The sequence below is a fragment of the Drosophila bipectinata genome, chromosome 3R, assembly GCF_030179905.1.
Source record: "Drosophila bipectinata strain 14024-0381.07 chromosome 3R, DbipHiC1v2, whole genome shotgun sequence".
NCBI lineage: Eukaryota > Metazoa > Arthropoda > Insecta > Diptera > Drosophilidae > Drosophila > Drosophila bipectinata.
In genome coordinates, this window is record NC_091739.1 from 8,499,037 (window position 1) to 8,520,533 (window position 21,497).

The 21,497-nt window shown below is 40.9% G+C and overlaps 1 protein-coding gene and 2 long non-coding RNA genes across 5 annotated transcripts in view; 2 read left to right on the forward strand and 1 right to left on the reverse strand.

Annotated features, from left to right (window-relative positions):
- side-VI (sidestep VI) overlaps positions 1 to 21,497 on the forward strand; it is a 75,192-nt gene that overhangs the window by 6,255 nt on the left and 47,440 nt on the right. The window contains exon 2 of the mRNA XM_017246725.3: positions 14,518 to 15,237. Within this exon, the coding sequence (XP_017102214.2) occupies positions 15,147 to 15,237 (91 nt within the window). The 5' untranslated portion in view covers positions 14,518 to 15,146. The remainder of the gene's footprint in view (positions 1 to 14,517; positions 15,238 to 21,497) is intronic.
- On the reverse strand, positions 96 to 5,096 carry LOC138926779 (uncharacterized). 3 transcript variants are annotated; one of them, XR_011443428.1, is made up of 3 exons: positions 4,962 to 5,096; positions 4,791 to 4,895; positions 96 to 389 (listed from the first exon to the last, which is right to left on the reverse strand). It is a non-coding gene; the product is annotated as an uncharacterized lncRNA (long non-coding RNA). The 3 variants fall into 3 exon arrangements; XR_011443429.1 differs by having other exon boundaries at positions 4,786 to 4,895; XR_011443430.1 differs by lacking the exon at positions 96 to 389 and adding an exon at positions 3,852 to 4,169.
- On the forward strand, positions 7,974 to 9,473 carry LOC138926598 (uncharacterized). Its single transcript, XR_011443165.1, has 3 exons — positions 7,974 to 8,245; positions 8,588 to 8,678; positions 8,842 to 9,473. It is a non-coding gene; the product is annotated as an uncharacterized lncRNA (long non-coding RNA).

Here is a 21,497-nt window from a genome sequence, read left to right on the forward strand (position 1 = left end):
GATGATGACTTTCTGGACAAAGGTCTTGAGTTTTTTTTTTTAAATAAAACAAACTTTACAGACTTTTCTTCAAATAAGTGTTTTCTAATGCCAGCACTTATTATTCCATTTAATTGCTTAAAGCGCGAAACACACCTTGCAGCTTCACAAAGACCCTCTAAGAGTTAGAGCATTTATATTTTCATTTGGTTTTCCTTGACTGGGCCATATGTACATATTTTTCCGCAATTTACCGCGCCATCAAAATAAAGTTGAAGTTGACTGTTGCCTGTTTTTGCCATTGGCAAAAAATAAGCAAGGACCAAGAGCGCGAGTTCTTCCTTCCGCCAGGGCTGTTTGTTTTTTGTCTGCTGTGAACATCATCAGTATTTGCCTTGCCATTTGACTGTCTGAAAAATTTAAACTTTTCGCATTCCGAGTTATCCAGGAGTAGAGCGTGTGAGCGGGTAGGACAAATACTTTGCATTTAAATTAATCCAACCCAAGCAAAATTTGTGCCACACTCACAAACTTACTGGCTTGAGCCAGTTTCAACCTCAACTAAGCTCTAATATCGATAGAATCGTATATAACATATTTTACCCCCTTTGGCTTTCACTTCATATTTCCATAATACACATAAATAAAGTCATTTGCCCCACTAATACCCACTCCGGCGCACACAAGCCAAAAGTTGGCCAAAAAGTGAAGAGAAAACTTTTGGTAAAAGTTTTTTACCTAGCTTTCGAATCGAAGCGTAATCAAAGCAGCCGAATACAAACAAATGCTAATGCCGGGACTTAGTTTTCGGGTAATGATGTAGACGTATATGGTATATGGGTGTATGGTGTATGGATGGTGTGGGTGAAGCGCGTGTGCGGCGCTAAAGGAAACGACAGCCAGTTACGTGACTTTTATATTCTCAACGTATTTTTGCCCTGCTCGCACACAAACTTCCTTTCGCCCGGCTCCATTGGTGAAAAGGATTTGGCAGCGGGTTGGGGAATAGAGTGTTTTATCCTGATATGCTGCCCTGACCAAAAGCCAACTTTATATAAGCCCTTTTCCAATGGGGCGCTGTCAAAGGCAAAGGTCAAGTTCGCTGGTTGAGTGCTTTGCTTGCTTATGCTACGACATGTTCTTCGCCAAAAAAAAAAAACAAGTATAAGAGAAAATAGAACGTGACCGGGATAGGGATCAAGGAGTGCTCACTCTAAGATCAGTGGCAGTGCCAGGCAAATCAGAGTGAATGGCGCTGGCTAATTAAAAAACTCACCTGCGCACAACACCTTCTGTCTCAATTAGACCAATTTGCCCAAGTCATTAATGTCAATTGAGAGCACGGCAAGTGTGGCAAATGACAATGAATAGACAGAAACGTCCCGGGACCCAAGAAAGAAGAAAAAAAACTTGGGTAACTTGGAGAGGAAAATGGTAAAATTAGCGCATGACTTTCACGCATAAAATTGAAAATCATTGCAGCAACACCTGGGTACTCGCATTACGTGATTTTCGTTTATGATTCGAGCTTACTTTAACTGCCCTGGCCCGCCTTCGTTTCCGCTCGACAAATTTGTCCTTGTCTTTGGCCATAAAAATGAATATTTATGCGCCATGCCACAGACATAAATATGTTGAAATTCGTACACATAATATATGCTCTATATGGCTCACACACCCACCGTGCCATTCATCAAATCGCATCGATTATTGTGAATGTGGAGCAACGGAGGAGCGAGAAATAGTAGCATTTGGCCAACATCTCGCTCCTCGCGCGTCATTTGTCATGGAAAGGAGAAACACCCGAGGTCCTGGTGATTTATCATATTTACCTTGGCTATGCACATACCATCGCACAAGCTACCGGGCTACACGGGCTACACAGACTACACATGCACAGGTGCAAGGGTTCAGGACCCTAATGCAATTTGTTTCGCGCCCCGGCTGTCGAGCATTTTATGGCCCGAACTAGAAACACAACCAGAGAATCCGGCTAAGAGCACTTTGCATCCGCACAAACGTCGGTGTGAGCTTCCCTGCACGTGTGTGCATTCATTTAAGTGCTTTGCATAATATTTAGAAGGATCTAGAGTAGTTAATGCAGTCCTTTGGGCCTGGTTTGCTCTCAAAAGCAGCAGATACATTTATTGAGGGCTTACGATGGCAAAGGTCAAGGTGCTAAATCATTTCAATAGAATATTGGAATCTATTCACTTGGATCCCCATTGTTTGAAAATCATGTTTTTTAATGACATTTATTTTTTTAACTTGACTTTTAGCTTTTAAAATTGTAGAAGTATTTATAATTTTGTTCTACCCTTTTTATGGTTTATTTTAGCTGTCTATTTCCAAAAATGTCTTGACAGCTGCCATAATTCCCATTCATTGGATAAAGGGGAGCCCCATATACTCATCTTTACTCTTTTCCTTAAACAAGTAAGTGTTCGGGAACGACTTTGTCCAGAAGACTGCTGTATTATTGTTCCCCTCAACGGAGATATAAAACGAGGAAATGCCGCAGAAATAAGAAGAAAAATCATGAATAAGTGAGTGCAATCAATGTCTGAATGGTTTGGGGTCGAGCGAAATTCGAGAATATTTTCGAGTTGCGAATGTGCGCTTGGCTGGGTCTGTGTGTGGAGCTTAAACCGATTTGTAGCCTTTAATACGGCCCGTGGTCTGACATAAGCGATATACCGTAGCCGATGTAAAAGACACGTGCCTCAATACCGCCTCGCCCACTCACTCAATTCGGCTCCTTTATGCCGCTTTCCTCCTTACCGGCTTTGTGTTTTATGCGACACGTTTGGTAATTCGATAGGCCTGGAAAACACAACACAATACGGCCCGGAACATTTAAATGGCAAGCTTACACAATTTACCAAAATACTTCCCCAGCTCTCGGATTTGTTTGTTTGCTCTGGCATGGCAATCGATTATTCAATTTCAGGCGTACATTGGCGATTGATTTTGATTGATTCGCTCACATATCGAGTGACGTTGCTCTGTTAATTTGCATCGATTTCGGACGTCTAATTTGATTTGATTAATGTGATTAATGTGGTTTCTAGCCCACTTACCCAGTCTGGCGAAAAGGGTTTGGCTCTCTCAATGGATCGAAGGATAGAAGGGGGACATCTGTAGTGTGGGCTGTATGGGCAGAAGCTGGCCAAAACAGAGTGCCAACTGGGTGATGGTTTGTCAGTTGGCATCAAAGCGCATTAGCTTGTATGGCGCCCAAATTGGTAAGGCGGCAGGCACTTTGCAAACACACCTCTTTCAAACATATCAGCGTCTAAATCTGCCAGGTGTTCTATTTTTGGCACCCACACTTGCTCGCATATAGGCAAAAAAATAGAAAGCGTGTGTAAAAGGCGGGAGCCAGAACAATACAAAAAGAAAGCCAAAAACTGGGCTAACTCTGAGTGCAAAGCTACCAAAAAATAAAAAAAGCAAACACAAAAAGAGCAGGTGAAAAGTACAGAAAAAGACGGAAAGACGAGCTGGCAAGTTGCAGCCTTTGGGGCTATTGCAAAGCCTGTCAGCTATGGCCGGGTGGAGGGCGACTCCATGAGGGGACTTATGCGATAGCCCCGCTTTGATGGCGGCACCTTTTGTCTACCCATGTGTTTTTGGGCCCAATCACAGCACAAAAGGGATGAAGAAGGAGCCAACTCTGTTTGGTTTCATTACACTTGGCAAAAATACATGACGCTTTATGTTAATTCCAAACTCCCATTTCAAGAATGTTTCGCTAATTAAGAATCTAAATATTTTAAAATATTTATAATGTTCTTTTTAAAGATAATGCTATATCGATTTATTCATAACAAATTTAATGTTTTTTAGTGTGTGCATCTAGCCCAGATTTTATTTTTTTATTTGTTTGTTGTTTGGCGCCTTGTCACTTGTTTTATCTCGTTTTTTTTTTTGCCACTGGCGACGGCATCTCAACTTTGACATATGACGGGAAAATTGTGGCGCTTGGAAAATCTCAAGTAGGGGAATCAGTAGGAGGTAGGATGATCTCTTGGCTCATTAGGCCGGTGCTGCTTAATTATAGCCCCTCAGAAAGCTTTAATTTAAAACGTTTCCAAGACATCTGTCAGTGACCACTTTCCAGGCCTAATTAGAATTTAAGGGCGCTCTCCCGAAATAATTTCAATTTAATCGACGCGCGAAACTTTCACCTAATTGTTAAATCAATGAAACCGAAATTCAAATACAATGCACTAATTACAAAAGTTGAGCTGGGGCGCTAATTAGAGGATAACGAAATCGATACGGAAACTTTCACTGGCTCCCATTCCACCTCAAAAATTACCAAGCAACACATGCCCGGGCATTAACTGAACAAATTCCCCGGCACTTTCGAGAGCTTTTCAATCAAGCCCAGTCTCAGACCCGGTCTCAATCGGAGACTCCGTTTGAATTTCAGTCAAATCAAACTGATATCCTCTTGGCAAACAGGCACGGAGCAAAACAAAAGCCAAACACAAATACAAATACGAGTGCAAAAAGAAAAAATCGATTTTGCCAGCAGCAGAACTAAAAGGCTGGCAACAAATAAAATAAACGACACATGGCAGGGAAACTGAAACTGCGAAATGCGAGCTGGGAAACAAACAGACACAAATAGATAGACAGACTTGGCTGAGACAGACAGGGCCAATAAAAAAATCACCAGCAAAAAATAACCGACAGAGATGGAGGGACACCAGCAAGGACACGTTAAGTTGCTGGATATTCTGGCCAAGACAAGCGAAAGAGTCAAAGTCACTATTAGATATTGTGCTAAGACGACACCTTACTTTCACGCCCGGCTTCTCGTTTCCTTATGTTCGTTTGCTCACTTTCTCCACACTCTCTTCCACCACCATCTTCTTTCCCAGATCCATGACCTGTTTCAGCCAAATCTGAAAGCGAAATGTCATGTAATTTATTTATTACCGATTGCAGATAAGCTAGCCAGGGCTACTTACAAAATGTATAAACTAATTGCTTCCCGTCAAGGTCGTTTCGTGCCAGCCAGACCCTGAAAAATCTGATTCTCGAGGGCATCGCCTCGCAACTAGCTGCTCTGTCTTCTCCGGCTCTGATAAATGAGCATATTTTCTGTCTGAAATAAAAAAAAAAGCTAACTTGGCCAAAACCAAAATGATTCGAGGCTTTTTGTGGCTGATTATCTGTTTTCCGGACAGGACTAATGACTAATGGTAAAAGTAGGGGGTCCTTGAGTGACGAACTTAAATATTAATATTGTTTTTGCACAGTCCGAAATGATTGTCTGTAGATTAGGTTGTAATGCTAGTCCATTTTTCCGTTATTGCAGATAGAATATTAAATTAGGAATTTTTGTGAATAAAGATCAAAAGGTTAGTTTTCATTTCAAATTTCGCAGTGTGGATATGCGGTGGCCTAGGACTCACAATCAGCTATCTCGCGGCATTGTTTGAGTCCCTGTCTCCGGGGACTGGCGTCAAAGTGCAGCGACATATTGAAATTTGATGGCTGCGGTGCATCGCATGCAATGTCCCCGGCGGAATTAATTTTATCAAAGTGGCGCTGGCTCTGTGTGTGTTCTGTGCAGGAGTTCAATTTGATCCGCTGCAACAAGACCAAGTAAAAAGGATCCAGCTGCTGATGGGGGGGCGGGGAGTCCAAAGGTAAACACAGAAGCCTGTGCCTGACCCCGCAACCGAACTCAGCCGAACTGAACTCAACGGGTATTATAAATCAAAGCCAGGTGGTCGCCACGCCCCCGGGCGACGGCAGTCGACGGCATAGGCGTTAGTCGGAAGCATCCTTTTAATTCTGGCTACGTGAAATTAGTTGCGTAAATCCCAACACGAGAACGTACTCGACAGCAACAAATTAGGCAAAAAGCTTATGTGAGAGGGGAATAAAAATGAAGGCAGCTGGTAAACTATGCGCTTAATAGTGAGCAGCGTGTGCAATAAACCAGCCAAGAACGAATAAGCGACAGAGATAGCACCACAGTGCCAGAGAAGGAGGGAGCGACCGAGACCCTCGGCCCGCACATGTGCGGCGGGGCGCGTCTTTGGGGAAATTAAAGCGTGGCAAAAAGTGCCTGGCTTCATGTTAATTTTCATTAAAATTATATTAACTTGTAACGTGGCTGCTGCTCACCGAAAAGCGAAAGAGATAGCTGCCGTATATGATAATATATGCGGCGCGGTAGGGAAAGAGAGGGAATACCCATACCCATACCCATACACACATGGGCGGGTGCGGCGAGGCGACTAATTTTAGTGTCCTTGCAAGTTTTAAAAGGGGACTGACAGAGGGCCGAGAAGGCAACAAAAAGCGAGTTCCAGTCCTGCGGGACACTTAAAATATTTAAATGCGCAAAATAATAAATTAGAAAATTTTTGTGTCCCCTGAACAGAGAAAAAATGAAAAACTTTGAAAGCGGACACAATGTGCCGGCGTTTTGCCCCTTTTTTGGTGTTTGGGTTTTTGGAGAGGGATTCTGCGGCTGGAACGGGGTCCCAAGACCTTGCCCGTGTTCATGTCCATGTCCGGGGTCTGACACTTAACATGACAGCGCAGTGCGAGGTGGGCAAAGGTTTCCGGGCTCAACTAGGTCACTTGGTTCGGATGGTGAAAAGGGACAACGGAGGTAAGCAGAGGCAAAAAGTGGCTAAATAATAAAGCAATATGCAAAGTAATGAAAACAATCCGGAACTGGAATGAGAGTTTAATTTTTTAGGATTATTCAAGCTTATATAGAATGCTAGTTTGAAATCTGATAGTTTTTTAAATTTTCTTTGCTTGAAATTCCGTTAAATAAACTTCAGCTTTAAGAGGTCATACTTTTGAACCGCTAGCCATAATTTATACATATGACTTCTGTAGCCGCCAAACCTAAGGCCTATAACCTTTCCGTTTCTCTTTGTCCAAGACAAACATACGTCTAAACATTTATTTACACTTGAGGGGGAGTCAAGTTTTTCCCCAGCACGTCGGACACATCTGTCATTATTGTAATTGTCAAGTGCGCCGACACCTATAGAGAAACCAGCTGAGAAGAACATTCCGTGAGTTTCTATTGACGCTGAGATATATAAACCATTATGAGTTGCTCTCGGTCATAATAATGTCGATGTGACTGTGAATGGGAATGTGAATGGGAGCGAGGATGTGAGTGCGAATGTCTAGGTGTGTGCTTTACGAGTTGGTTGGCGGCAGTTGGCCATTTATTATGTTGCCACATAAACAATATTTTATTTAACATCATTACCAGGGCGGGTATGTGTGTGCATTCTGGTGGGACTATAAAAATTGTCAGCTTTTGTGGCTGCTGTGTCTCAGTCTTTTGGTTCTGCTTGGAGCAGACCACACATAGCGCTGTGAATTATTTCACGCTTTGCTTTATTATAAAGCACTTTTATGTCTTCATATAACCCAAACATTTTGAGTGCCGCCCACTCACACAAGCACAACAGACACACATACAGGACAGACATCCGTTTCCTTTTGGCATTGTTTCGGCGAGCTTTTCATTGCACATCCCACTTGTGCTGTAAACATAAATTTGACGCCAGCCGCAGAAGAGCGTTGCGAAATATCAAAAGTATTTCGAGACTCTGGCAATCGCGCTTCGCGTGACAATAAAGCGCATCATAATAACAATAAGCGAAGGTTCTCCTTTAAAGATGCTTTCCGCCGAAGGCCTAGAAGTCACACAAACACCATTGCATACACGCACATGTCAGCTGTAAAAATTCGCTTCAGTTAATTAAAACAAAACATTTTCAATTACAAACGAGTGCAGGGATGGGTGGTAGTGCAGCGCCATGGCTGGCGGCGACTGCAGCTGCCGTTGTTGCATAGATACGTATACGTATACCCCGCATATGAACATGCGACTGTATGTATCCATAAACTAGGGTTGTTGATAATATATCGAAATATCAATATATCGATATTTTTTGGGAAAAATAATATATTTATATCGTAATATTTTTTTCCCCCAAATATCGAGTGTGCGATAGTTTTTTTTGATATTATCTGATATTTCTGCGTTGGTCACTCTTTGATCAAATTGAAAAAAGTGAAGATCGGCGGTGTGAGAAAAATGGACATAAAGCTAATAAAAAAGAATTATAGTGAAATAAAAAACGGAACAGCAAAGTGTAATTTGTGCAATAAAATGGTAAAAACAAGTGGAAACACCACAAATTTGACGTCACATGTTAAAAATAAACATAACGAATTTTTTTTAAAGTGTCAGCAAAAAAAGGTTTGTACATATTAATAAATTTATATATAAAATAGCGTTTTCTTTTCAGTGTTTTTGTGTGTGTGAAAAGAAATTCGCAGTATAATTGTGCACATATGTAAATGTATTTGTGTGGGCACCGCTAATATATATATTTATGTGTACAACATGACGCCGAAATTTGGCGCCATTTTACCGCGAAGGTGTAGATTTTATTTCGTGTGTGTGAAAAAAAATGTAGATTTCGCAGTAAAATGTCGCAAAATTTCACACACACGAAATAAAATCTACACTACACTGTAAAATAAAATTTACACTTGAATCAAATAAAATATTGGTGAAATCATCTTTTCTTGATCCAAGATTTAAAAAAATGTACATATCACCCATCGGGGTACAGGAGGCAACAAATGATTTGTTGAACGAAATTTCTACCTTTTCAAAGGAAACCCCGGTATGTCAAATTTTAGAGTTCGTAATCATGTATATAATTTAATAGTAATACTTACATTTACATTAATAATAATAATAACTCAACGTAATTAATTCATTAATAATTTATTTATTATTCCGAAGCAAAAATAAAGTATATATTAATTTCCTTTAAATTATTACAGATTTCTGATGACAATGCAGAGGAACAGTGTGTCGATTTTATGGAGGCCCACAATAGGTCAATTTTAAAGGGCCTTTCCTTGCAAAACTCTGATCACAGCGAGCTAAAATTATATCTCAGTTTGCCCCAAACATCATGGGAAAGTAATCCCCTAACATTTTGGAATGCACACAAGGTGGCTATGCCAGGATTATATCAACTCGCCCGGAAATACCTAATTACACCTGGGAGTTCAGTGCCTTCGGAGAGACTGGCTTCGGCTATAAAATGCGTCGTTTGTGATTCAAGGAGTCGAATGACTGATAATCACATAACGCAACGGGTATTTTTAAAGTCTATTAATGCCAAATATTGGCACTAACTTTATACAAGACCAAGACTGTATAATGGAATACAATCTCCTTATTTTTTTATTATATAAGAACTTTGAATTTAATTTAAGATAAATTTTATGTTATTTTTATGAATAGAACTCGAATCTCAGGCAAAGACTATAATGAAATAGAATATTATTTTTCTTTATGTTATATTTTTCTTTATGTTATATTTTTCTTTATGATTTTCAAATGTTATGTTTATGGATTTAAAAAACTAAAGATGAGAAAAACTAAACAGCAATAATAATTTCTGTGTTTTATTTCTATTATTTTATATTCTAAAAAACTTTTTAGGAAACTAAAAAAAATATCAAAAACATCGATATATCGATTTTTTGTAGCGATATATATTTATATCATTTTGATATTTTTTTAAAACAGAAAATATTATCGATACGATAATTTTAAAAAATTCGACATCCCTACCATAAACTGAATGTTACAAGGCGGCACGAAAAAATTACAGCATACTTATGTGGGCAAATGGCTGGGCGCATAGGTGTGGGCTAGAAGGGTGTGTATGAGTGTGTGCATGTGCATGTGCAACGCCGGGAGTTATTGTCATTGCAGCTGTTGCTCTTACTGCTGCGTTTTATTGTTATTGTTGCTTTTGGTGATGCCACCAGTGTTGTTCTTCTCCTTGTCAAAAGCTGGCCAGGCGCCATGAATATATTAAAAATAAAAATATTGTTCTCGCTGTGCTGTGATAGTGTTTTTAAAAATTTGTCTTTAAGCTATTGGTACAATATACTGTCAGTTATTAATAAACGTCAGGTACAGACTTGCAGCTACCAATCAAACCGATTAAGAGCTCGAAGAGTTTGGCAAATGCCGTGCCAAGCATGCTATCAATCAATCAATCAATCAGTGGTCACACAATCAACATGATTAGACGCCGTCCCGTTTAATTAGTCCGTGGTCATTGAGAGCCGTGAAAAAGTTGTTAACACCGGGGCCAACACGGCAATTCTTGGTGCCGTGTCCAAAATGGTTTAGATTAATGGTTAGGCGGGCTAAAAGCAAAGAAACGTGGCTAAGTAGGTCATTTTAACGTGTGCATGTCGCTTATCACACTCTCAGTAGCATTGCTTTAGTCCCTACACTTCAAAAAATGTTTTGGTTAACGATATTACACGTGCGACTTGGAAGAAAAGTCTACCATAGCCCTAAAAATCGTTATACAAAAATAAAATATAAAATAAAAGTAATATTCATTCCTACAAGATTCTTTAAAGTTTAAACCCTAAAAATATTTATATATGATAAAGTTCCCAAATAAAATAGCTTTTGCCTTGAGTGCAGCTTTTATTATGTTCTCTCAAAATTTCTATATTAAAAATCGACTCAGTTTCATAATTTACATTTCCCCTAGTGGCTTTGGCTGAATTTTGTGTGGGGTGAAAGAAGCCCCAAAGAGGATATAAATAGCTTCCCAGTAGGGCATAGATAAACCCTCAGACAGAGTTTCCACCCCTCCACTTGGCCCTTTTCCACGCTTCTCCCCCTCGATCTCTGTCCGCCAGGGAAGACGCAGACAAATTATGGACAAATTATGTCGACCTGGAAATGAGCAGCAGGCAAATGCGAGCCTGGCTTCAGCCTCATTATATAGCTGGTTGCTTCCTCCGACGCTGCGCCACCTGCTCACTGGCTACCGCCCACGGCCCACAGCCCTCCCACTTCCTAGGTCAACCCCCCCCCGACCCTGTCCCGCTGTTTGCATGCGTTGTCGTCTGTTTGGCTTTTGGCTTTGGCGCTGCGGCTTGGCCATATTTAAATCGCAGGAAGTCAGCGCCAGGTTAGCTACGGGCTATGCTATACGCTATCCTATATGCCATGTCCCATATATGCGAGCGTGTGTGTGTAGCTTTGTAGTCCTGTGTGTGTGCGTTGGTGGCCACTTCCGGTCGTTTGTCGCCATTTTCATAATGTCTGCCTTTGGCCTGGAGGCGTTTGTTGATTTAGTTTTGCCTTTTATTTCTCACACTCTGTGCTGAGTTTGTATTTTTCTGTTGTAATTTAACAGCATAGCAAATATTTAGGTCGGTCTCCCCCCATCACCATTAAAAATGCAAGAAACTGAAATATATAAAAAGGTATATAGTATGTATATATTTTATATAACAAAAATGTTTAAAATTTTTTTCTGCGTTGAGTGTGCTCGACTACGGGCCCCACTGCACAATTTGTTGTATTATTTAGCAAAGTTCACTTGAGCGTGTAGTCGAAATGAAAGTGGGCATGGTCCAGGCCGGAGGCAACAGAAGTGGGCTGGGGACGGATAAGCCGTGTCGGCAGTTTGCCGGAAATTGAGGCAGGCAAACAAAAAAAGCTGAAAAAAAATCGAAAAAAACCATCCCATCCAAAACGAGGGCTTGGAGAAATTGTTGCAGTTGCAGGTGCAAAAGTGGAGCTCTCCACTCACGCCAATCCTTTCCCCAGCTCATCCCGAAATTTTCCGCTGCTCTCAGAATCCGTCCGATGTAAATATGAACTATAAAATATGCAGCCGGCGGCAGAGAGGCTTTTAAAATATTGCTTAAATTTTTATGCCAGTGGGAAGAGAGCTGAAGGGCGAATTTAATTGAAGTGCCCACGACGCAGCCGATTTAATATTCCATCGCCTCTCCGCTATCTGCTCTAAATAAATTTCCATTTAGCCAATCACTTTGCATTCTCCGTGCTGTCAAATAATGCCAAATAGCCTGACAAATGCAGACGGATTTAGACGAACACCCACTATCTGGTGGAGGCAGAGGTAGCGCAGGAAATGCAAATCAAATGCAATGCTGTAAAAACAAGTGAAGAAAATCTCGATACGAGTTGGTAGAAAATGGAAATCGTTTGGCAGTTTGAAAAGCATGTCAGCGACTAAATTACCTTTATACTTTCAGCTTTTAGCTTTCAGCTCCCCCTCTGCTTATCGATTTAAACGCGCGACAGTTTTTCCCGCACAAGTTTCACAGCGGGAGTGGAGAGCTGCTTTCTTTCCTTATTTCATATTCCTGACTTTTGCTTTGTTCACCGACTGCCAACTTTTCAACCGCAATTCATTTCGTTTCAATTGCCCCACAAAAAATCACTTATGTGTGTGTGTGTGTGGTACGTTTGTGCTGCACTTCCGGTTCCTGCTGTAACTGTCGTTCTTGCCTTCGGTTTCAGCTCGCCCAGCCCAGGCTGCATTATGCATGTTGCTCGCAAATTTAATGTGATTTACAATTTAGACGATGTGCAGACATAAACGATACACAACACCGAACGAGACAGCCACACAAATGCTCGAGGGTCATGAACTAAGTTTATTGTGCACATTTAAATGAAATTGCTGCGCTCAATTTATACGCTAAGCGCCCCGAGGCTTTTCCAGGTAACTTGCAATGAAAAAGAACCGAAGAAAAATGCAAAACCCAACAGCATCGAAGTTGCAATACTCTTCATGAATTTTTTAAAATATTTAATTTTAAAATAACTATTTTCACATCGAATCTAAATAAATACATTTTTTGAAGCTGGCTTTTTAAATTAAATAATTGGAACTATGGGACTTTTTCATCAGTCGCAACTAAAATAATTTCAGAGGCAAAAAGTTGTATAGCTATTGGCAAAAAGCCCACTTCACACTAACTCCATTCTTTAACCCGACTCCCCCCCTTTCACCATTTATTTCATTCATTCATTTCATTTTGTTTGGTTTGGTTGGGTTTTGTTCTCATGTTTTTTACCCTCCAGCAGTCTCTGCTTATTTTTTTATTGTTTAACAGTGCTATAGTTTTATGGAATATCCGTGTTGCCCTTACTGCAGCTGGTGTTTTTGTTGCTTCAGTTTCAGGTTGCTGGCATCGTTTTGAAATGTGTGCATATTGTAGGCATAATTGACTGAGTTTTTGTCAATGGTTTTTGTTTGGTTGCCAGCTTTTTCTGTGGTGGTGTCTAATGTGCCATTTGTTGACTGTTTCCATAGGCTTAGGCCAATGGGTTCACTGACTAGCCAAGTGACTTGGAATTTGTCGAGCCAAATAGGATAAAAAACCGGAGAAGTTATGACCTGGCTAGATCCATATCAAAGGGCCTCTACTTTATGAATAAAAGTCTTAAAAAAAGGCTTGCATTCTTAAACTTTGTGGGTTAAACGTAATCTATAGATTAATACATAGTAAAGCGTCGTTTATTTCTTTGGCGATTAGTCCTAGAATTATAATGAAGATGGTTTACTGTCTTACTTAATCGTTTTTAGCTGCAAAACTTTATTCCCCTGATTCCTTTTTGCGGCCGTCTCGGCGTGGAAAAACCAAACTTTTCCCCCTGGCCACACATACTCGTAAGTAGAGATACTCGCCCCCGACAATCTCTCAATAAACACTTGCACAGCTCTTAATTACCCAATGCAAACTTGCTCAAGTAACACAACTTGGCGCAGTTCCTGGTCCTCCTCAGGGGGAGTAGATGTGAAGGTGCTTGTGTGTGACTGCTGTTACTACCTGGTGCTCTCCTGACCCCATCACACCTGCACTCACTTCCTGTTGGCACCGGCCCCTCCTTCCATGCCCTTTGGTGCCTTTTTTCCGGGACGCGGGAGAAGTTCGCTTGACTAGCTGTCATACAAGTTTGTCAGCTTGTTTGGCTGCGTGTTAAACAAAAACGTGGCAACAACTTTCAAGTCAAAGTTTTCATGACTCTTTTGTCAATTACCGTTAGTTAGCAAGTGGGTGGTGGAGATGGAGGCGATGTGATGGTTTAGGGTTTCCTCTTCTCAAGAATGTGGCCATACATTAGTCCATTGACAGTGGGACTAGAAATGTCATGGACATTTGATATTTTTTTTCGTTTTAATTGGTCTGATTTTGTGTGTGTGTGTGATGCACTGATAAAACTTAACGATTCCTGCTTATAAAGTAGTGTTCTATAAAACAGGATTTTTTTTGCAGTGTCTTGTTTGTTCTTCGTTTGCAATTAATTCCCTTCTGGGCCAAACTTGGGCTATTCATTTGCCAAACCGGAACAGACAGAGGGATGTCCTTCTGTGTGTGTCTCTGGCTAATCCATCATTATTGATTGGCATTAAGTTGTTCCCTGTGTGTGTCCCGGCATTATGTAATGGCCTTCAAATTAATGAGCATTTATTTATGGCAGAGCAGCGGTGATAAATCCACCGAAGGCACAACTGGCTTAGTGGATTAGGGGAAATATGCGAGAATTTTAATTAAAACGCAACTAACCACATGAAACGCTGATATTATAGTATATGTATGTATGGACCCTCTCTAACTGTTGAACTGTTCTCTCGTTCTGTTTCATTTCAGTTATCAGTCTGATGGCGAAGCATCCTGGCTAAGCTTACAGAATGAGGAAAAGGATTTGAAATTACATTTTTAATGCAAAGCGGGCAAGCAAAGAGCGCAAAATGAGCAACACGTGCGCGTTTTATTTTAAATATTTATAAACAAGCATACACGCAGCAAACCGTGCCCCAACAAACATACATATATATATATATATATATGTATATACGAGTGGTGACCAAAGTCGAGCCTCGTCAAATTCTATTAAAAATTCATCTTAACGGTTATGCGTTTTGTACAAACAGCCGTCGCACAGCCAAGGAGCCTGGCAAAAAATGTTTGTAAATATTAAAATGAATTTATGTGCAGCGAAAAAGTTTTTAATTAAGTGAAAAAAAAAAACAGAAACACGAGAGTGAAACGCAAAACGCAACGAAAGCAAAAGCAAAAGCGATAAAAAGCCAACCAACAAATCATTGAGAAAGAAAATTAGAGCAACGAGCCTGCATATTTGAGCCATGTTTGAGCAGAACCAACCCAATTCATTTGCATATTCAATGTTGGCTTAGTGGGTTCCACTCAGTGCGGCCATAGACAACCAACTCAACAGTTATTGCATCGGGATTCGAATCGGGAGCAGATACAGAACCATGTCCAGGATATTGGCATTAATTGTATGCCTAATCATGGGAGCCGTTCCCAATGGAAATTCGCACGAGCATGCCGATGGTTTTAAACCAGGTGAGTGTCGTCTATATTATATATTATTCATTTAAATCATTCAAAAATTCGCTGGCCTTTGAATGGAGTGTCTTTTTAACTGGGTTTGTGTCAAATGCAATATAATTGCGAATAATTTATTAAAATATGGCGCGTTTATTGTTTTCTTGGGTAAGACCTCGTATTTACTGTCAGTACATTTTTATTTTCAATTATTTGCCTTTCCATTTGTGTATTTATTCTGTGTCCATTTAATTTTTAATTGCAATTTTTCATTCTCACCTTGTTTGCTCGAATTTGAAGAAACATTTTGTTGGTCTTTAAATGTGGGTATATTTTGAGTTGCCTTCTTTTGTCTGAGGTAACGAACAAATAAAATTTAATTATGCATCAAAAGTTATACATTTTTAATTAGCCATTTGCAACTTTGTTCAGAAAAAGCGTTTACGCGGCAAAGTCGAGAAAAAGTCTGCCGAGAGATAAGGTTTATTTGGCTAATTAGGGAAACGGCCCGACTTTAAGGGAGACACATTAAAATGGAAATATACTGATGGGTTATGTTTTAAAAGAAGGTATCCCACCATAACATCCATTACCAATACTATTTTTTATGAATGTAAAACGTGCAAACATTTTTACAAGTTGATCCTTAAATGAAATTCAAGTCCCTGAACATTTCCATTCATTTCCCCCAACGCTTCCCTTAATTGAACATTTAAATCCATTGTTTGAAGTCGAGTACATATTTTTTCCGACCAAACATTTAAAAATGTGGTTAACCATTTTTTTTCTGAATGTGTCGTTTGCATAAACGAACAAAACTTTTGCCCAGCGAGAGGTAAAAATGTTTAAATTAATACGGAAAAGAAAGAAATAAAATTATGCAATTTTTACAACTTCATTATGGGCAGTGGCCAGTTTTTTCCTCAGCGACATGTGCGCATTTCCTGTTTCTCCGCTTCTGTAATAAACGCCAATGTTGGCCACAAATCCACAAAAGCGTCACCTGTGTCACCTCTGTGGCTCCTGCTTCAGCCACGCACCTGAACACCCACCGCCTGCCAGGCGCCCGGCCGGCTGTTCCCTTCGGTGGCTACTTTATTTGGCTGACTGTTCTGGCTCACTGGTCTCAGCCTCGAAAAAAATGCATAAATTCTCATTTTTATGTGTCTGCGTTGGACTTTACATTAGCTTTGCTACTGATGCTCTGCTCTCTCCTCCGCTGATTATCCCCAGAGAGCTATAAAAAATATACATACCACTATATATAGTATTTCGTGCACAGTAGATGTGTGTAAAAATTTATTTTGCTGTCCACTTTGGGCCAGTGGGAATTCGCCGGCATCAGTATGCGAAATTGAGTTAAAACCGGAACATTATCATATCGCTGGGAGGGAGGAAAGGTGCAGTTTTCATTCGGCCAGGTTAACTTTATTTGGGGAGTATAAATTATCGATCATTTATGTTGTGCTACGGTTTAAAACGTTTCGAACACAGCTGCCACATAAATTATGAAGGGAAAATTAAGGGGTAAGGAGGAGAACGGAGTCGAGAACGAGCACTAGCAAGAGGGAATATTTTATGTGGGCGTGGCCCACTTTAGAAGCTCTTTAATTTCATTAACTAACACTTGATGCCGTTGGACGGTGGAGCGCTTGAAGCTTCCAAACGCCGGCGCTTACATAATAATTAGTAAAATAAATTTCACCTAAATACACACAAAGAGAAATGGCAGCGAGGAAAACAAACCATTCCCCTCAGGATGCCCCCGTATCTTCGTATCTCTCCCTCCATCTCGGTGAAGGTGCGCCAAATGGCCACGTCAAACGCACGTTCACGACCCACTTACTCAGGGTCCTTCTCGCCGGCAAAGGACAGCATCGTTGGCAAATTATTTCCCATCATTTTTCACGCAAAAAGCGCAAAAATTTTGCGCTGACAAACACCGAGTGAGACGAGTATATATATGCAGAGTAGAAGAAAGGGACGGAACACAGTTGTCAAACGGACGTCGATGCCATGGCCACTGTCAGGAAGGAAAAACTCAGGGCTAGCTGGGGACTGGGCTTTGGAGCGTAGGATGACAACGATGCCATGCCTCAAATGAAATCTAATTAAAGCCGAACGTGCAGTTTCACGAGTGCAGTTAACGGGTCTGCCAGAAAGGACTTTTGCTGCGAAAATTGAAAGGACAATGAGCTATTCCAAAAATTTTGGTAACCAAAGCGGTTCATTTTGGCCATGTAACGTGACTATTTAAAGTGAGAAAGAAAGAGCTAAAACAGTTAAGAGAGATAAAGGAAGTTTTGTTTTCAATGTTAAGATTTTTCTTTTGTAAGACAAGTCTACAAATTTATGAATCCTCTTTAAGACATATTTTTAAGACTTTAGTTACATAAAGTTAGTCAGAGCAAACTGAGCTAAGATTCATTTTGACCTCCGGCCTGGCCGCCACCGCAAACGATTTCTAATTCAATTTCGGTGACAGCACATAAATAAAAGAAACATTTTGAGCAGCAGCAGTCAAAAGCAAAGCAAACGAACAGAAAACTGTAAAAGCAATTCCATGGAAAAAGGAAAAATACAGTCGAAGGGAGAGCAAGGCGCGCAAATGTCAGTTTTCCCAGGACTCCAGCTACCGCAACTACAACTACGGCTACCGCTGCAACATGTGCCAGCGTGCTAGTGTGGGTCTCGTGCTGTACAACGTTTCGACGAATCGTTTACCAATTTTTCTGACTGCTGCAAATCAAAAACGAGAAACGACAGAAGCCCAAGCAGGAGCTGCAAAAAAAAGAAACTTTTTAAATTAACTAAAAAACAGCAAACACAAGGAGGAGGGAAAAAAAGGGCATTTGGGAGGCCGAGGATGAGTGGGACACGTTGTCGCTGGTGTTGGCATTCGGTTTGAGTATTTTAGAGCAAAGTGGAAAACTTTTAGTGGCATGTTTACAAAATAAACTTCAGCTTGCAAAACGGGCCAGAAATAAAGAAAAATGCTGATTGCTACCAACAACAGTATGGCTGACGAAAAGGACGAAAAAAAATTATTATGATGCGTGGGTGGGCGTTGGGTGGCTGGGATGGCTGGAATAGCTCTTATGTATCAGCTGACACACATTTTCGGGGCAAGGTAAGAACAACGAAACTCGGTTTTGTTGCCAAACTTTTGTTTGGTTTGTTGTCACTGTCACTGTGTGTAGGCCAGAAAAGTTTTTACACCAGTTTTTTATTCAGCTCGGTTTTTTTAGGCGCTCCGTTTTGTTGTTGTTGTGCCTGGTTTTTCTGCTGACAGTTGGGCAAACAAAGTATAATTTTTAATCTGGCCAGGCAAACATGGTTACATATGCGACAAAAGCACACACATACTGGCTCACAGCTCATCCTTTCGGTCAATAGAGGGGAACTCTACCTGAACGTGGCTTTTAGCTTGATTGTTGATGGGCCAGCAGCATCAACAGCAGCAGCAGCTGCAACAGCAACGGCAGTGGAAAAAAGGAGAAAATTATGTTTATTTGGCTTTGGCCCCGATTCGTTGCTCATACGCAGGGTAGGACCCCTGTGTACGTGACAATATCATCATACATGAAGGTCCTGGAATTTGTTAATATAGCGTTTTTCAAATCCGTGGCCTTTCAGAATGATTTACGACGTATTAAATAAACTAATTAGCAGCTTGGCTGAAATTGTATTTTAAAATAACACGCAAGACTACACCGTGAAAGCTTGGTATTTTAATAAATATTTATGCATTTCATTCGGTGATTAAATTATTTCGTAACTTTTGCCTGGAGCATTAAATATTTTAAAATGCGCGGAGGCTTAAAATAATGTTCAGGAAATGTCGAATTTGACAGTTATTGTCATCATTTAGCCAAGAAGCATTTTTGGCATATTAATGCGGAATATGCGGTGGTGCCGTGGGATAGGTTGCGTTTGATTTTTTTCATGTCTGCGGCTGACATTTAATGACCACAGACAGCCCATCCCCCACACACACACATGTTGTTTGCGGTTGGGGCATTTAAAATTCAAGTTCAGGGCGTTCTGACAGACGGACGAACAGCTGCCACTGACAGGCTGACTCATACGAAAGTGCGACCCTTGTCTAGACTGCTCCACTCTTTTCGAAAACCAACGCCCATTCAGGCATGACAAATGGGGTCGGTCGGTCGGGGAATAAGCTGAATACTGGCTAGGTCCTGGCTGGGTTGTTTGCAAATTTCTTAACACGAAATTAGTCGCCATAAACAAATGGCAAACAAACTGCAGAAGCAGACAAGACAGCTAGTTGGGTCTAATCGAAAGCAAATAAAATGCATGCCATACCTGCATGCCATAAACTGTCACTTGCATTGCGCCAAAGACACTTACAGCGACGGGCATAAAGGTGGAGTCAGATAGGCACTGAGCCAAATTGGAGGTAACTGGAAAAAGGTAAAAGACTTCAAAGGATACTAAAGTAGCCAAAATATTTATTTTTTATTCACACTTAAAAAAGTATTTATTAAACTCAGTGGACTTTATCTCAGTGTGCAGGATAGACAAATGGTATGCCAGGAGTGTCTGACTGTTCCCCTGGCTTTTTGCAATGACATGGCCTGGCTTGCATGCCAAGTTCTCGTTTCGTGTGCCCCCGCCTCCCAAAACCACGCCCCCTGTATGTTTTACCATAATTTGCCACCAGCTTGTGTGCCTTTGGATGGCGGACTAGCCACCCCAGGGCTTGTCACCTCATCGAATGAAAATGAGACTGCAACTGCGACTGCCGCTGCGAATACAAAAGGCGGCAATTGGAACGGGAATGCGGTTGCAAAACTTGCAGCAGTCGGAGGCAAATTAAAATTGTTTACGCAAAGAGACATTAATGGCTAGGGCCCCATTGAAAATAGTTACAACGAATTGCTTTTAGGCGCTAACAGGCCACGCACACTTGCCCTGTAATGAGCGGAACAACCGATGGAATGGGAATGAGATTGGATCCCTCTAATGTCAACAATGATAATTGCACAGAATGTGGGACAATTGCCACGGGAATGACATGATCTGAATATGAAACTATGGAGCGGTGGATGTATGAATTTATGATGAATTGCTATATCTAATGGCAAATCACACTTGTTCTGGGAAGGCCATTAGACTACTAAACCTAGACAAAATATTGATATTGATACTTTCAGTTGGAACCTTCTTTATAAAAAAAATCGGAGGTTGGGAAAAGAACTCCATTGAATCAGAACACCTTTAAGTTGCATAACTTTAATTAAAAAATATACTTTCAATAGATCATAATTCAGAAGACAGAGTCAGATAATTGAAAATAAAAGATTGTTGCAGAGTTCCACAGTTTACCAGATTTTAAAAGTTTAGAGTTTGCTTGAGCTAAGCAAATATACCTGGATATGGTTCCGAACCCAAAACCAACAACCAAAACCAAGCAAACTGCACGGCGAAATAATTGAAAAGGTTTCATGGCGAGTGAGGCAGTGTGAGTGCGGAGTTGTATGTACAATTCCCAGTTTTCCCGAGTGGCTGTAGGTGTACAAGTGTGTGCGGCTGAGGGGATCTATGCTCGTTTTTTATGGGGCACACACACATAAATAACCAAAGGATCTGGCGTGCTAATCCAACTTGGCGAGGAGAATAAAGGGTGCTCGGTGTTTGGTGCTGGGTGCTGGGTGCGAGTAGAATCCTGTCAGAGCCAGAGTCACAGCGTTGGTGTCGTTTACATTGTCAGCGCATGTCGCGCTTTAAATGCTTTGATTTCATTTTTCATTCGGCTTGTCAGACACACACGCTTGCACATACACACACTGGGGCACACAAAACACACACGTGGACAACAATTGCCAGGTGAAGCAAGGCAGCAGATTCGAGGTCCTGTGGGGCTGGCTCAATTCAATCACAAGCTACTTACAGACAAAGCCATTATTCGATGTTGCTGCCGTAATGAATTTGTGTTCGTTTGTGCTTGTATGTCACACACGTGAAAATGTTCAACAGACCTTCTTTCCAGGGAGATGAAAGCCCGAATACCCTCAAATGCCTCAAACTGCGGTTGTTGCCATAAATAATCCAATTGAAATTTAGCCTCAGAGCAGGGCAAACAGGAAATGCTTTCTTATAGCTATCCAATGTCAGGGTATAAATAATGAGAGCTGGAACTCCTTCATGTAGCCATTTTCTCCCACTTCGGTGGAAATAAGCCGGATTAAGGATGCTTAAAAGCAAGTCTGTGAGATTCCCGTACGGCAAATGAACGCCCACTGAGAAAAGCGTAT